Here is an 18,279-nt window from a genome sequence, read left to right on the forward strand (position 1 = left end):
ACACACAAAGCCACATACTAACTCGGTTGTAATGTAGGCAATTTCCAACTAAGTATTCTTTGCCTTTCCTTTTTGTACAAAACGTTCTTGTTCAGTGATTCTCTCATTTATTCCTCCTCTTCTCTGCTCACTACTTTTCTAGTTCCAATTATTTGATATCAGGTTACCTAAGCTTCCACAGGTGAGATGTTTTTGCAGTTGAGTGAGTTTGTAGCTTGGACGAATCACCACAGTAGATTGCCAGTGCATTGGCCAATAAACCTGCTTCATCCAGTTCTTTATTTCTTCTAGTTTGACTCCTCCCTCTCAACCTCCTACTATTTACTGTTTACCTAATCTCTGTTGATACTTGTGTAAATCATGTTCCATATACAGACAGAAGCAGTGCACATTTGTTGCATGTTTAACTAAATTGGTAAATTCCTGCAATCCAACTTGAATTTGGCAACCATGCTCTTGACCAGGGTTCAAAAAAGCTGTAGCACTGCTCAGCTCAGACAGGGTGAACACAGGTTTGTTCATCAGCAAAACAATTAGTATGTGCTTATTATTAAAGTATTACAGGGTTGCTGTAACCTCTAAAGAAGATAAAGAAGCTGTTGGATGCCACAGCCAGCAGCTGGTTAGCTTAGCTTTAAGACTGGAAACAAGAGGAAACAGCTAGCCTAAACAATTTGGGTTTTTCTGCGGAGGATTGTGCTGAACTGTTTCTTAGCTGAACATACAGAGACTTCCTGTAACGTCACCGTGAGGTTGGCCGGTAACTAGTAGAGACTCCAGGAAGTAACTGTGCCTGGCCAAAGCACTTAGCCCCATGTAAAACCATAACATGTCGTGTTTATACTTTTTTTCCCAACATGTCAAACTACTAATTCCAACCAATGCTCTCTACTATTCTAGTGATGAACAGGTGAGGGTAACATATCCAGAAACATACTTATACGTTAACAATGAAAACTTCAAGCTACAGGTAGTAAACATTGAGGTAAACAATGCAGGTTTCAAACTTTTAAGAAAAATCTGAAAGGAGTGCATTTAACCTTTTTGTTAGATTTTATTGATACACAAAATATTAATATTGAGTGTAAACACTTTGTTTACGAGAAAACTCCACGAGGTACTTTTTAAATCTTAGTAGTGTGACATAACAGCAAAACAAAATTCTATAAATTTTCTTGACATGTTGATGCTTTGCTATATATAAAGTAATCTTGCCCAAACCAGGCATCCACCTTCTTCTAAATTAGACAATCGGGACAATAAATTTAATTTGTAATTTACTTTATATTTATGCAAATCCCAAAGTGCTACATGATAAAACAGGTAAGTGCTAAAAATAAAAACACTTGGAGAGAATGAAAAAAAAAATTAAAAAATAAACAAAAACAATAAGGAAAAGGGCAAGAGTTTAATCAAAAGCTCTCCTAAAAAGGTGGGTTTTAAGACCACATTTAAAAGCCTCCACCGTCTGCAATTAAGACAAATGATACCATTACTTGCGGTCAAGGATGGTTTCTCTTTGATGCTGCTGCTGCTCCTCCTGCCCTGGTCTCACTTTGACAGCACTTTTCTTGCGGCTTGTGACATCTGCCAAAGAGTATGACATGCTCCAGGGTTTCTGTGTCTGGCTCCACCGACTGCTATGGTTTGGAGCCCTTATGCAATAATGTCACTCTGGAGGTGGGGAGTAAGGCCTTCTCCACTCTTATACCAATGGCTGATTCTCTACTGAAGAAGCGATTTTTCTTTTCTAATGTGTTTTCAAATAGGAAATATGTAAATCATAGTTCAGCCTGGACAAAAATTAAATTCACAGTCTTATAAGCAGAACAGTAATTATGCTCCAACTCCTAATGCGCCTGCTTAATTGCTTGTCAACTGATGGACCCGGGAATGTGTATCGTAGTAATATCTTAAGAATTCAACCCTCAAACTTAAAAAAAGCAATCAATAATTCTTACTTTTGTACTCATGCTAATTCAATCTCTTCTATAATTACTATTTTACTTATAGGTGGCTGATTTTCTCCATCTACTTCTTAGTAGCCATCATTAGATACCAGTTGGAATTTACAGGTTTTACCTTCTGTTTGTTCATTTTAGTTCTATTGGTCTGCTGCTTTGTTGTTATAGTGTACCTTTTCTTTAGAAGTCTGTACTTTTAATGTCAGGCACATAGGCATAAATCCCGGGGAGGTCAGGTTAGGCCCCCCTCCCGCAAAAACAAATATCATTAAAAAAACATGTGTATTGTAAAATACATGATGATGTATTATTAAAATATAAGTGGAAGTAGTAAAACAATACAAACCCCCAAAAAAGTTTTGTTAAGTCTTGGAAACATTTTGAGTCCCCCCTCCCTTGCGTCACATTGGTTTGGTCCACTGCCAGTTGTACGTTAGGATCTGCACTCGACTCACAGTCACATCGGGTAGTGACTAGGCCTGGCAAACTTGATTCCTTTTTAGGGTTTGGGTTATTCTGAGTCACTCGCTAAACTGATCCGGGTTGTACGTGTCACGACAAGAATGGGTGCTTATAGAAATACAAACGTCACTACGTCACAGGCAAATGAGACAGAAAGAACTGAGGAACAGGGAGACCAGGGACAGTCTAGGGGTAGAGTCTCAGGTAAATGTGTTAAGCTTAGTTAATATTTTTGGAGGTGTGTTGCTGTCAGGGTTAGCAGATGAGCTTTACCAGTGGCTCACTAATTTACATTATGATCAGCTAATTTAACAAGTGTAGCCTACTAAAACATTGTATTTCTTTTATATGGGGACACTTTTTCAAAATAAGTCATTATGTTAAATGTATTTTTGTGAACTTGATTGTAAACAACTTAAAAATAAATAAATGGTTTTAAAGAAGAATATTTTGGTCAATTTAGTTAGCTTTTTCATTGAATCAAGAGAAACACTGAATAGAAGGATATTGGTAAAGTCTCCATACTACACTAATGATAGTATTAAAGCTTTTCTCTGTGTACACATGTCCTCTAAAAGTATAATTGTGGCTGTATTATTTGTGTCCCTTTCAAAAATTGCTCTTCAGGAATTTTATGTTTATTGTCCCCCCAACTGTTAGATCAGATTTACGCCCCTTGGTCAGGCAGTACATCTGTTCCCTTCTCGGACCAAATATTGCAGCGGCCATCTGTGGGAGCTTAGTTTGTTTTTAGCTTCATGTGCTTGTTTCACCTGCAAAGATGTCACCCTCAAGATAAATGCAAAATCATGAAGTGTACACATTTCTATTTAGACCTCAATATAAACCACACATCGTGTGAGTTTGGTTTGCTTTAGAGAGATCTGACTTTGTTTGGCTTGATTATACAGCATATGCACACATAATTGTTAAGTTCTCAGGAGAGGTTAAACAATACAAAGGGTGAAAACCTTTAAAAGGTAAAGCTTTTCAGGTCTTTTGAATTTAACATCAGGCTTCTACTACAGGCTGTTTTTAATGTTTTTAGTTGTATATGCAAAGGTGGAAGTGCAGTTCATCCTGCTTCACTCCAGAGTTTAAGAAGAGATAAAGATAAAGCAGAGTTAGTATGGTGAGCATACATTTATATCTCATATTAAATAGGGTCCCTATTCATTTCCAAAATATCCTGCAAATGTTGCACTTTCTTGCAAGCCTAAAGCTATAGTGCACAACTATTTCATACTAATGAACGTCCGTTACATTCACGCCATTGTCAAATGAGCTGATACAAAGCTCATTAAGCATATCAGCTCCACATAACTCAGTCTGTATTTTTCGGTATGGATATGTTTACAAAATGGTAAAGTCCGGCAACATTTGCATGCAGAAACTCGAGTGATGCGTCTTAAGTCACCGCTGATAAACAACAACAGCAACGGAGACAAAGAGGACATAACAATTACAAGATGAAGAGTCCAAATTTTATTTTTTAATCCTCTGTGTCCTCATGATTTGATGGGATTACTAGCAAATGTGTGGAGGAGGGGTGGGGGTAGTGCACGGTCACGAAGGCTTGCGTCATGTGGATGTTCAGACATTGTTGTTGTCATTACTTAGAATTCCTCATGGGGGCGCCAGAAAGTATACACTATAGCCTTAAATATTTGTAGCATTAGCAATGGCAGACTTAGACTAAGGCTGTAGTATTTTCCTCATAGCATTGACTGTAGAAGCTCAAACTGGGTTGCTGCTACCAAACATTATGCAAAAGTAAGGGTTACTTGTGCTCTTGATTGACCATGCTCGAGAACATGAACCCACACCCAGCTTTTGTGGGCCAGGCTCCGATTGTTGATTGGTGCAGTAACACTTTAAGACCCCGGCCAATTTATTTGCATTAAGTAGCCCTAACCTCTATTTTTCCCTGCTCATTTTTATTTGCTATTTTGTATTCCTTTGCCCTTGCTGTACCCCACAGAAAATTAAGTGGCATTGGACCGCCCATTGCAAATAACCACCGTAACATTAATCCGATGTTAAGGGATGTCATTGAGTCTCCACAGCCATGAAAGCCGGACATGCTCAGCTCTAGCACAGCAACCTTCAGATGTACTGTACTAATGTCTATGTGTGCATGTGTGAATGTTCAACCACGTTAAAGTCTTCAGTTATTTGGAGATTGGGCTTTGCACTTGCATTATATATTTTATTCACCCTGATTATAATGTTTAGCAGTGGCATTAAATCTTGCAGAGCTAGGGATATATTCAGCTTGGCAAGCCTCATACACACACTATAGCTTATTGAAGTCACTAAGTACTGTAGTTGGGATGTTAATGATGTATTATTTTTTGCGTTTTTCATCCCTGTTTAGAAACAACTGTGGCAAACGCATGAAGTCAAGGTCATTATCCCTTTCCTTAACACACACCTACACATCACTACGTCATGCTTATTTCCCCTTAAAGCCTGTGCATCAGGGGGCCCAGACACAAGCCTGTGCAATAAGCATGCAGCAAAGCTTCTCTATTACCTTGTGCAAACATTTAATGGCACCGTATACTTATGCCAAACGCACACAGATTATAGATGAAGTGTAAGGAGAAGCTAATGCAAAGCGTGTAAGTAAGGAGCCATATATTTAACCAACTAAAAGCCCACTGAACCTTAAACATTAATTGTTATTTAAAATACAACTATATTAGAATGCCTAATAAATTAACCCTGTTTTATCAACCCACTAACAACAACAACAACATGTATCTACAGGTTACACTGAGTGTTGTATGTTTATGCATAGTTTATTTTTGTGAAACTGCCCTACATAAAGGTACAATAATATCCACTGTGAAAGTTTTCAACTAACATTATCCCTTGACATGAATAGAAACTGAGCCTTCATGATGAGTTTGGATTTTAGAGCTAGACAGCAGCAGGTGTGGGTGGATGATGGAGAGGTAGGGGGTCTCATATAGGTTTTTTTTTTTTTAGGCTACTGTAATGCTGCGGCTCAAAAACATGAATCCATTGGTAGGTGATGCATTTGCCTGTGTGTGCCTGTGTTTTAATCAAGAAAATAAATTAACAGACTGAAAAAAATGAATTTCCCCAAGGGGACAAGTAAAGTACATTATTATTAGTATTTAGCCTCCATTCGTTGGAGCCAGTTGCACACTAAATAAAACATTGGATTCAGGATATACTGTTTTGGAACATTATTAGTATTTTATTCAGGAAGAAGGTTTAGAGAGGTTGTATTTGGAGGAAATAAATTCATACATTCACACAGCAAGACTGATTTATTTTGTCACAAACATGGGACCATTTCCTCCAGTGCGATGAATCTCCAGTGTGTGAGGGAGACGCTGGTGTCAGTGGCTAGAAAGGGCATCACAAAACACATTTGTTATACTTGGAATATCTATTGCACAGGTCATATTGTTATGGGACTATTCAGTTTGATCAATGTAGATATGAATAGGAACTACAATGTATTATACTTGCTAAAATAAAACATTTTGTATGGTTTGGATGGACACTTTAAGCCTGCTTTGTCATGTTGAGACATTTTACAACTTTTGATTGGTTAGTTTGACTTTTCAAACTCCCATGTATTTTGAAAGCCACATTCTGTTAGAAGGTTCTGTCTTAGTTTAATTGTTCATTTTCTCCCCTGTCCTTTGCTTTTACGGATATTGCTTTTGTAGAGTTGCTCAGTGCATTTACCGTTGTGATATGAAGCTACTTTTAGGAGATACAATGTTCCTTGGCAGTCATTAAAAGGATTTGTTGTTTACAAAAGAGTTCAAGCTATACAGACACAAGACTGTCTGAATAAAAGAGAGCCTGGCTGTTTCACATCAAACACTCATTGTACTCAGTTAAATGGCCCATTCATTTAATGTGTTACCTCTGGTTTCAGGTAATGTCTTTGGGGACAGCTATCTTCCAGCTTTATGGCCTGTTGAATGGCCAGTGAAAATTACATTTGTGAAGTCATGACAGTCTCATGATCTTTGACAGTCGAATCCATTCTACTGCCAGAAAACTAGTATTCTTATTTTATCATGATTTGGGATTTTATATTGCAATAATGTTTTATGACAGACAGTGCTACTTAAAGATGTGCCAATATCTAGTCCAAATCTACCTATGTGGCCTGGATGGCCCCAAAGTTGATCAAGTTTGGAATGGTATTGCATGTTTTGTCAGTTTTTTTGCTGACTTTGTAATATTTTAGGGGATGACATGTATGGTATCTAAATTTTTATTATGCCTTTGTCGGTTTATTGATCCCCAAGCGGAAAAAATCAAGAAATCTAAATTCTCACATAGTGGTTTTGAAATACAATGTGGAGCTCAGTCAAAACCATGGCAGCCACAGTTTAAGTGACCAACACATGCCTCAGGCTTAGTATTTAAACACTCATACCCCATTATGCCTCTCATTGGCTGCCATCTATTATGGTCCTTAAGAAGTAAATGTGGGTCAAGAGCTATTGTCAGAGATGAAATTCCCCCAAGTAAGTAAAAAGCAATGCATGATTATGGTTATGAAGGTCATTGAGACAATAGGGGTCCATCTGTGTGACTGACAGAACGACAGTCCTCCGAGTATTTGTGTTACGTGCTGCGTGTGTGTCCGAGTGTTTGTGTTACGTCCTTAGTCATTTCATTGTGACTCAGCCCTCTCCCATCAGACAACTTAATAGTAAAATGCCTTCATCCTGCAGCAACATAGTCTGATTTATGGCCTCTGGCACTGTGTGTGTGTGTGTGTGTGTGTGTGTGTGTGGGGTTGTGGTGTTTTGTTGGTGGGTGGTGTTTTTGTTTGTTGTTTGGTGTGGGGGTGGTGTGTTGTGTGTGTGTGTGTGTGTGTGTGTGTGTGTGTGTGTGTGTGTGTGTGTGTGTGTGTAAAAACTGCTTTGTCATGATGTTTTTGCTTAGCGTGGATCATAATAGACAACAATTTGATAGCTGTCATCCACAAACCAACTCTTCCTGCAAAGCGTGCGTGTGTGGGTGGATATGAATGTATCTTTTCTTTATATGCTTGTGTTTTGCATTTGCGGACGTGCATGTGCACTTGCTTCATTGTGCTCTTGTTTGTGTTTTATTTTGTGATAGTTTTCTTTATGTGTGGAGGCAGATGTGGTGTGTGTGGTGTGTGTGTGTGGTGTGTGTGTGTGTGTGTGTGTGTTGTGTGTGTGTGTGTGTGGTGTGTGTGGTTTGTGTTGTGTGTGTGTGTGTGTGTGTATCCATGTAACAAAGAGCAGAGGACTTCTGTGAACCATGAAGAATGGCTTCAGCCCACTGATGATAGAATGGCTGAGGAGGTGAGGTTTCCATTCAGCTTGATATGCAAATAAACTGCTAGTACTCCTGTTGGTACAACCTTGTTCCTCATAACTTCAGTATCATCAGGCCCATACATCCATGCACTAACAAGCATCAGACACTTAAATACACGCACAAGCACAAACTGAAACACACACACACACGAGTTTGGCAGTAAATCAACATAATATCGATATTGTGACATGCAATTCGGTTGAGTTTGTTATTGTAATATCAAGATATACTGTATCTTAGCAGTATCTTCAAGTTTTTCTTTTCCAGGTGTGTAAAGTTTTAAGCATTAAGACTTTATAACACTGGTCCCAGAGTCCTGTTCCAGATGACACGTTTGTTAAATACTGGGGCCAGCAAACATGCCTAGAGCAGTAACTAGGTGACATGGTGACATATATAGCAAATGTGCCCTAGCATAATTTGCAAGTACGACAATGGCTTTGCTCAAGACAATGCCAAACAAAAATGACAGATTTTACGTTTGATCTGATATCATGATCATATGTTGACTTCTGTTTTACACAATTTCTACACAGCTCATGTTGCAGAAGCAGCACTTCAACAGAGCAGCAGCAGCAGCATTAGTCCTCCGTTTGTGTCTACACAGGATGCCTTCAAGCACAGTATTGTTTGTAGGTCGCCTACGTTTTTAGCAAACGCTCAGAACCCAATACACAATCACTGTAGATCAATCAATCAATTTGTTTAAGTTGTCACACACAAAACGGAGGGAAATAGAGTTGAAGCGTGAATAAGACCATGTGAGCAAAAGGCAAGCGAGTGACTAAGAAGCGCCAGAGGGAGGATTTTGTATAGAGCACAGAGTGGATTTTTTAGCATTGCCTTATCCCCCACACCATTACGCTCCACTTTCACTCTGGTACCGCACACACCCTGAGTTTAAAGCATGGCCGAGCCCTCTGTAACTGGACTTTTTGTTGGCAGAGCTACTTGCATGAGGGGAAGTTGGGCGGCGTTCATCTAAATAATTACAAAGCAGCTTTTTTTCTGGAGCGATTGGTAAGCGATCTGAGTGGAGCGAGGTCAAATCTGAGTTGAGTGTGGAGCAGTATTGAGCAGAGCAGCCTAGAGCAGCCTTGAGCGGGGTAGCAGAGAGAACTGTGAGAGAAGAGCAGAAATTCTCACCCCTTCACTCCCTGCTGGCGTGAACATACGCTCGGGGTTGGGAGAGTGAATGCATAATGTAACAACGGAGTCTAATGCAAAATATGGAGAGGCAATTACCAAACGTAAATACAATGAATGGGGCTTGCAGGAAAAAAAATCTTGTGTGTTCTTGCCCGGTAAAATGCACAGTGGATCTAGCTTTGGACCGTTTGGTAGCTTCTCTTGAGCTTTTGACCATATGACATGATCTTCATCTGCAGATGAAGTTTTTTCAGTTGTCATAGAATAGTAAATACAATTTCCATTTTTTACCTGAGCACTGGACTTCATGTCCCATTCTGCTTTAAAGTTGAGATCAAAAGACTTGAAAAGACTGAAAAAGCATTGACAAAACAGCTTTTATTGAACTTTTGAACATATCACATATTTCTTTTAAATATTACAATACTTGAGTTTGTCCATATCACAGCTGATCATTTTAAGAGGAAATGCACTGTCAGATCTAAAACAACATACACCACTCCTAATACAATCTGACACAAGCATACAGAAACACACACAAATGCTTGTATGTTTGAGTCTGAGACAAACGCATACATTTCCATCTATAATTTCATGTATCCACATGCATTTTTTTCCCCTCCCACTCCCTCTGTCTCCAGCAATTTCAAGTGCTACACCTAATCTGCAGATTAAACTACTCTCATGCGCATGCTATTCCGAACACAGTGTTTGAAATGCCATGGCAATGGTAAAAGACCTTCAAATGACCTACCAGATGGGGTTTCTTAACTCATTCTCCCAAGGTATTTCCAGACACCAGCGCCTATGAAAACACTTGTACTAGTGCAACATGAGACACACAGACACGTGAATCCAACAAAAACAGGTGCTTAGTTTGATATATATAAAAAAAACATGAACACAGATGGATTTCTGCAGCAAAGTCTCATAGAGAGCAAAAGCAATTGAGAAATCTTAATTAAAAGTAAACTTTGGGCAAGATTAGAAAGCTTCCACTCACTGTTAATGAGAGAATGCTGTTTATGAGTGAAAGCCTTAGCAAACACATTGGCATGCAAATGAGATGTTTTAATTTAGACTTCACTGCATGTTCCATATTTTTAGTTGCACTCTGAACATGAAGAATCGCTGAGAGAATACAGGTATACAGTTATTACACATGCAGTATGAGTAGCATGTAGCCTATACTCACTGTTGGAGCAGATTGTGTACATTTGGTAACATCTTAGAGCAACTTATCATCTTAGAGCCTTTTTTTTTTTTAAAGATTGGCAAAGACTTTTCTTGACATACTCTTTTCCTTGTGTTGAACTTTTAGGGCCGTAACACACTAACCCAATAATCTGCAGTCAGACAGTCTGGCGAGGTTGGAGACCTGAGTCTTGAGTCTGTCTGCCGTCGCCTATCGGAGGGGCTGTCAGCCTCCATTTTGGGCGACCTGACATGCTTGGTCGGAAAGCGGGCAATGCAGTCGGAATCAATTGGCCAATCTGGTTGGTAGAGTTCTAACCCGGAAGTGAGGAGCGGGATGAGCGTGACTAGAGTCTTTATTTAAATATATTATATATAATATAATATATTAATATTATATATTTTTTTGCTTAAAATGTTTTCAGAAACACGTTTCGCAAACTATTTTAGTAAAATATGAGATTGTAATCTGAAAAGCCGCCATGACAGTATGGCTTTGAATTTCCGGAGAAACCAGACCCACGTGACGTGATCATCCAATCAGCTGCTGTTTTCAATTTTGGACGACAATACATCTCCGCCTGCTGTTATGGAGACGTATTACGTCTCGTCGCTCTGCTGTGTTCCCAGGCGCTTTTTTGACCAACTTTGGGAGACGGATCAGTCCGACTGCCTTTTTTGCCGGCCGTCTGGTTGGTGTGTCAAGGGCTTTAAGCATTTGTGCTGTGATGTCTCGTTCAAACTCTGCAAGAACACACAACAGCCCCAAAGGACTAGTAGGTGAGGCATTTGGATCCCATTCTGTAGTTGTAAAACAGCAAGCAAAAAAAAGTTTTTTATATGAATTTAGAAACAGTAAGTCTAAGACTCTGTTGACAGGACCTTTAAAGTTGTTTGCTGCAGCCCGAGCCTTTAGCAGTGTCTGCAGCCTGGGATTTCATTATTCAGGAAGCATTCTAAATACTGGAAAGGATTGTTTTCAAAGGTAAAACAACGCATTTTATCTTGTAGTCAAACCGATGTGTCTGACAAAACGTGGTTCAGTGAGGTCTTACTCAGTGTCCCTGCCCGAAGCAGACATCTCTACTGTAAGATCTCTCCTTTTCCTTCGGTTTCTCGAGATGCAAACACGCACCCTGACCTTCTCCTATTCTTTTCATATCTCCTTTCTCTCTTTCCTTTCCCTGACAATGTTTTTCTGTCCTTGCTCTCGCCTGGTGTTTTTGTCTCATTTTCAATAAATTAATCTGCTTGTCCTTTATCTCTCTGCCATGCTTTTTCTTTCAGATCCCATTCTACACATGTTCTATCTCACTCTCTTCCTCTGCTACACCTTTCTATATAATGACGCCACCATTCTGTCGTCTCCGTACTCTCTCTTTTCCTTCTCATTTCCTCCCTCTTTCCTTTGCTCCCCCTTGCCAAGGTCCTAGAGAGGGGAAATGAAAAGTGTATGCATTCTGTAGCGGTGCAGTGTGGCAACGGGAGGGAAAACTGCTGTTTTATGGTTTTATTTATGGATCTGTAGATTTCTGGCACTGTGCACATCACACACGGGGCAGAGGGGCAATGAAGAGCAGCCTGATGTGAACTGCTGCTAGTACCCCCAGTGGAGCTGCAGACTAGCAAGGAGGCAGGGGAGGAGTGCACACATTCACAGATGTTTGGACCAAACATGCATTAGTTACCATCTAACGTATAGACAAGAAAAACCGTAAACTCATATTCATTTCCACAAACACATTAACCCTATCAACTAAACTACTCAACCTTTGCATCAAGAAAAACACGACATATCCCGACAATCACCCTTGAATATCAAAATATATAATTTGCTCTCCTGTCTCTTCGTATTTTTTTTGACTGACTAATAACACACTCCTAGCAGAGACAAGTTTTTTTTTATCTGAAGGTCAACTTAAGCCAGCACTCTTCAGACCATTCCAGCAGCGCAACCACAAACATTTATTGGAAGCGGCTATCATTGCACAGCAGATGGTGCTAACTGCTAGTGGCTCATGCCAATAAATAACCTTAAATAAGGAGACTGTCTAGTAAAGAAAATGAAGGACACTATTGAAATTTCAAGCTGATACAATATGCACTGTGCATGTTTTTTTTAAGCAGTGATATTAAATATTTTTCCTTTTATTGTGGTTTTAGTGCCATATCTAAAATTAGAAGTACTTTTGCATTTTATAGAGTCCAAAAGGATTTGAATCAACTACAAAAACAAAACTCTAAGAGGCTCTTATGTAGTTTTGTATCTGAACAGTAACCGGTAAACCCACATTTTTTCTTGTGTTCTGTGAAAGTTAGATGTTAGAAGTTGGCTGACTGTAAATTGTACATTAACTGTCTTTGCCTCATCTGCAGACAGATGCAGACAGACAATTGTGAGTTTAAAATTCACTTATTTCAGGTTTTTAAAGATGACTATTTACAGAACACACACGCAAAACAGTATCTTCCCCCTCAATCATTCGGTAGATCTGGGGTGAACAAGCCTTAGATCAGATTTGGCCCTATTAAATACCTCCTATTATGTTTTCTCTTATTGCTCTCTTGTTGAACAAATATAGATTCTCTACAGTCTACTTATCGCAGTGATGCACTGTGTCTTTCTGAAGGTGGCAACAGAATGGCAGAATTTGTGCAAAACACAGTCATATATTCATCTAATTTTAGTAATTGGACAGCTCAGTATTGAACAAACAATCTATGATTTATAGAAAATGATTTTCTCTCGAACGGTGAAGCGTGATGAAATTTGATAGCACGCTGGTCTAAAGGAGTGGAGGATCTGACTGAATGAGTTCCATTTGCCTTTCAATGACAAGTCTCGTTCAAAGGGGGCAAGTGTTTCAGGCTAAACACATTCTAATATAATGGGAAAAGAAAACAAACTGCTTGTTTGTGTTGGAGTACCTGGGATCACAGTGACCAGCTTACAGTGTGTATAGAAAAGAATCCCCCCCCCCCCTTTTAAAATAATTACATTTTGTTGCTTTGCAGCCTGAAAGGAAGACAGACACAGTTTTCGTTTCATTCAGCTGTATTTACTCAGTGCAACTTATAACATCCAAGTGAAAGATATAACACAAACATTAACAGAAAAAACAAACAAAAAAAACTATCACTGAGTTGAAAAAGGATCCCCCCATGTTTCAGTATTGTGTTGAACCACCTTTTGCTTTAATTACAGCATTTAGGCTGTTGGGATATGTCTCTACTAACTTTGCACATCTAGACGTTGCAATATTTGACCACTCTTCTTTGAAGAACAGCTCAAGTTCAGTTAAATTTTTATGGTGACCATTTGTGGACTGCTGTCTTCAAGTCATTCCACAGATTTACAGTGGGGTTGACGTCTGGGCTCTGACTAGGTCGTGGAAGGATATCCACCTTTTTGTCCTTTAACCACTGTGGGGTCAGTTTTGCTGTGTGCTTTTGGGTCATTGTTATGTTGGAAGGTAAATCTTCTTCCCATTGACAACTTTCTGGCAGAGAGCAGCAGATTTTCCTCAATTCCTCAAGAATTTGAGAGTATTTTGGTCTCACCCATTTTTATATATCCTGACAAGTGCTCTAGTCCCTAGTAACATGATATTACCACCTCCATGCTTTACTGTAAGAATGGTGGTATTTGGATAATATTGTTTAGGCCAAACAATTAAATTTTAGTCTCATCTGACCATAACACCTTTTTCCATGTGGGCTTAGAATCTTCAAGTTGCGTTTTGGCAAAGCTCAGTTGTGACTGCATGTGGCCTTTCTTGAGGAGTGGCTTTTTTATTGCAACCCTCCCATACAAGTCCCATTTGTGGAGAATTTGTGATATTGTTGTCACACGCACACAATGACCACTCTTTGTCATGAATTCCTGCAACTGCTTCTGACTAGTTTCCTCCTGGCTCTTTCATCCAGTTTGGAGCGACGTCCTGACCCAGGGAGGTCTGTGTTGTACCAAATACCTTCCACTTCTTAATAATAGACTTCGCTGTGCTTCTAGGCACTGATAAAGATTTTTTTTTTTGTATCCATCTCCTGACTTGTGCCTGTCCACAACTTTATCCCAGAGATCTTTTGTCAATGCCTTGCCACCCATAATTGACTGTTTTCTTCAGTTGCACTACCAAGGCCTGAAATGCATCAGGAAAAGCTTGTTTCATGCTGAGTTAATCAAAATGACCACAGCTTATCCCAGCTGAAAGTCAGTTGGCTTTGTGTGCTATTGAGAAGGTGATTAACTACACCTGGTTGGGTTTACAAGTCATTTTTAGGAGGGGGGGTGATTCTTTTTCCAACTCAGTATTTGTTTTTTAATTTGTAATTTTTTTTCTAACAATTTGGTATCATATCTTTCACTTGGATCTTATAAGTTGTAAATATAGCTGAATAAATCTAAAATTGTTTTTGTCCGTTTTAATTTCAGGCTGCAAAGCAACAAAATGTTAGTATTTTAAAGGAGGTGATTCTTTTCTATACTCACTGTTATGCTATTTTAAATGCATGATGTGTCAAATTTTCCTGTCAGTGAACTATTTCATCTGTCACTACAAATGAATAGTAGAATTAGCAGGAACAGAACTCGTAATAATAATAGAGGCAGGGGAATGAGTGAAAGTTGGATAGAAAAGTAAGTCCTAATAGGTGCAACCTGTACAGTGAAGCAAAGTGAAGCAGGGTCACATATCGGCATAATCTTTGCAAAAGAAATAAATTCAGTTTAATGGAAAATATGGTCTTCATTTTTTTTAAAGAAATGAACATAAATGGAAGACAGAGACCAGTTACCTTGACTGTAGCTATGTATTATAGTTCACTAATATACCACAGATAATTTGACAGCAATGTTTCAGTGCTACAAAATGCTTCATACCTTTTAACATGTCTTTTTAGACCCTGTTTACAGACGAAAATAACACAGCAAGAGTCTTCTCTCCCTTTCAAAAATGGCCCCCAACACCCATAATTCCCCTCTCTACCTGTCCACTGCAGTGTGAGTGTCTGTGAGTCTCTCCTCTTCTCGCCCACCCTCTCTCCTGGGTAATTTGTTGTGTAAATACGGCCTACTTACAGCTGACGGGCCCTTTCGGCTGTGGCGCTGGAAATGCAATTACAGGCAGCAAACATCTCCATTGTTATCACTGGAGGGTGCGACGCTCATTTCGGTCCCCTCTGCAACAGGGGCCGTTATTGATCGTATCAGCTTTAAGGAGGGGATTACTAATGAAGCCATTTGAAAGCCTTTTGTTCTGTAAATAGTTTGTGGTGTGTGTGTTGTGTGTGTGTGTGTGTGTGTGTGTGTGTGTGTGTGTGTTGTGTGTGTGTGTGTGGGGGGGGGATGTGTGGGTGCCTCTAAGTGTGTGTATGTGTTTGTAAATGGATGAGAGACAGCCAGAATAGAAAATGTCTGTTTGCAAATGCAGTTGCCACTCTGCCGTCCTGTTGAGCGTGACTCCTAATGCTTACTTTTTTTTTTTTAAAGTGCTCTGCTGCCTCTAGTGTTAGTTTTTTCTAGTTACACCAGCTGTCTCTTTTACCCCTAAAAAACATCCTTATTTCTGACATGTGTTCACCTCTTTGATTGTAATACAATCAGTGTGCTGAGGTAGAAATTACATGATGATAGCCATAATTATGAAACAATATCTGAAATATACAGTATTTTACTAAATTATTGGGACATTGACCAACTGAAGTGTAAGCCAATTCCAAACTTTACAGAAAGACATTAAAGCCCCTAATAGTCTCTATAACATTAAATGTGCATGGCTAAATAAGCAAAAGTCAAACTTTAGAAACTACATGCGTAGTTATCAACAGGTTTAACAGTCAACCGCTTATCGGCCTCATCAGAGGCTTACCAGTGTGTAAACTTGGTTTAATGAGATTTGATTGGTCGGGGCATGACAACATAAGCAAACTACCTAACTACCAAACTAACTGTTATCACATCTTGATTAATGGATTGCTAACTTCTGATTGGTACGTGACATCACTTTTTTCAAACTGAGCTCAGCCCACAGCAAACGAGTGAGAAGAGCACAGAATAAAACATTTTCAATTTTGGCAGAAAATGACACGTTAGTGTTGAACCACATTGCTCGTAATAAGATGCTGATTGAGAAAATAGGTTTTAAAATTCCCAATTGTTATCAGAATCTACACAGAAATCCCTGTTTATCTTCACAAGTACTTATTGGAACATTTTGATTCTCCCAAAGAGAGCTGTACAAGTATACGCGCTCCCTCACACATACTACAATATCTGCCTCGACTACGCCGTATTTTTCCAGCTCTTTGGCAACACTTCTGCATCAGCTGCTATGAAAATAGAAGAAACGCATTACCCTTATACATTACTTTAACACAACCATTATTCTCATACACACATTTCATGGTGACTGTGGCTCTGTGTTCACCCAATTATTAAGTACTCAAACTTCACACACATCTTATTTTCCTCCTCGTTCTGTGTCAAGCTGTTCTAATGCCATGCTTGTGTGGCAATCCTTGAAGCAGAATAGTTTTTTTAGTCCCTGTTTGATGTGCGTGCAAGGCGCCTGTGGAAGAATGATTTGCTTCTTTCTCCCCTGTCTTTGTTCCTTTGTGTTCATTTTCGCCTTTGCATGAAGTGATTCCACCCAAACTATTTTTTGCATATTCATAACAGGATGTTGAAACAATGCAATTATCAGGTGTGGGTTTTGAGTAAACAGTGTGCAATAATTGCATTGTCTCCTTATTCTACACAAGAGAAAATAACTTTTACTTGCTTGAAAAAACCTTAATACACACTGTATATAGAAGAGCTGTATTTGCAAGACCCAAAAATTCATTTTATTCATTTTTATTTCATTAAAATATACCAAGCGCACAAAGAAATGATGACCATTTTTAAAATATTTTCTACTAATGATGCATCACCATTGCCTGGCACCCAATGTCCTGAGACATTAAGAATGGTCCAATTAAGTACTCCTGGACTTGCAGTTTAAGGATTTAGACTTTTGCTAAAGTAATGCCTTTTAGATCAGAACTGTGTGTATACTGAAAATATTATATACTCATAAAATCTATACCAAGCAATCTTAATATAATGTTCTTTCATACAGATTTTTATGATTTATTTAGACATGTTTTTGACATAGATAATGCTAATTTAGTACATTTTATGTATTGTAAAACAACTCTTTTAGGCTACGATCATTGGTGAAATTAGGTGAAATCTGTATTATTTATATTGTTATTGAATCTCTATGATGTGAATTTACTATGTAATATGTTACCTGGTTGATCTTAACTGCACGGAACGGATTAAAACACTTTACTTTGAATGTGTAAAGAAAAGTTACAAATTGGTGCCTTTGTCCAGGCACAATCTAGTTAGAAGAGCAGATCAATGCTATCCTCTCAAATGTAAATATTACAGTTATTAATGGAGCGGAGATGATTGACAGGTAGAAATCAAACTCATCTGGCCCGCCTAGTTACAGCTGAGGTTTGTGCCTCTCAGAGTGCTAATCCAACTCACTCTTAGATACCGCTCATGGCCCACTGCCACCAAACAGGCAAACCAAATGAATAGTAGCCAGAGCTGAGCGATAAGAGTGCTTTATAGACTAAAAGTAAAAAAGCTACATTGAGGCTTGGTTTATATGATAGTGCTGAGTCTTAAACAGGTGAAAGCTTTCCAAAACAGTTTGAATTAGAGCTAAAAGCTACTGCAGAACCTGTTTGTCTTCCCTGTGAAGTATTACAGACAAAACATCAACGCAGTAAAAGCCGACTCTTCTGATCTGTTGGGGCGGAAGGTTTTACTATTTGATTTGCTGCAGATAGTAGGGACATAGTGACAAATACTAGTTAATGAATAATAAAGAGCCCCAGGTGTAAATCTCCTGAGGTGAGTTTGCCCTTTTCACATTAGACAGATCCAACAGCTCCACTCTCAGGGTGGTTGTCAGCTCGGCTTTTTTCAGAGCAAATGTTGCATGAATAAATATACCTGTTAATGGGAAAAGTGACACACAAATTTCTATTTCTGCCATTTGGGCCTGTTGAAGCAATGGTTTTGGTATTTTTCTTTAAAAGTCCATTATTTTTGCATGACTAAATTCCTCACAAAAACATTTATAATTATATGTGA

General features: G+C 38.9%; 1 protein-coding gene across 6 annotated transcripts in view; it reads left to right on the forward strand.

The window, feature by feature from the left end:
- The window catches only part of tpk1 (thiamin pyrophosphokinase 1), a 65,768-nt gene that overhangs the window by 45,527 nt on the left and 1,962 nt on the right, over nucleotides 1–18,279 (forward strand). For 2 of the 6 annotated variants that reach the window (XM_032503619.1, XM_032503620.1), the window contains exon 9: nucleotides 4,804–4,833. The exons of the other annotated variants lie outside the window; for them this stretch is intronic. In XM_032503619.1, coding sequence (XP_032359510.1) covers nucleotides 4,804–4,826 — 23 coding nt within the window. In that variant the 3' untranslated portion in view covers nucleotides 4,827–4,833. The remainder of the gene's footprint in view (nucleotides 1–4,803; nucleotides 4,834–18,279) is intronic. 6 annotated transcript variants of the gene reach the window in all.

Source organism: Etheostoma spectabile, chromosome 22, assembly GCF_008692095.1.
Source record: "Etheostoma spectabile isolate EspeVRDwgs_2016 chromosome 22, UIUC_Espe_1.0, whole genome shotgun sequence".
NCBI classification, from domain to species: Eukaryota; Metazoa; Chordata; class Actinopteri; order Perciformes; family Percidae; genus Etheostoma; species Etheostoma spectabile.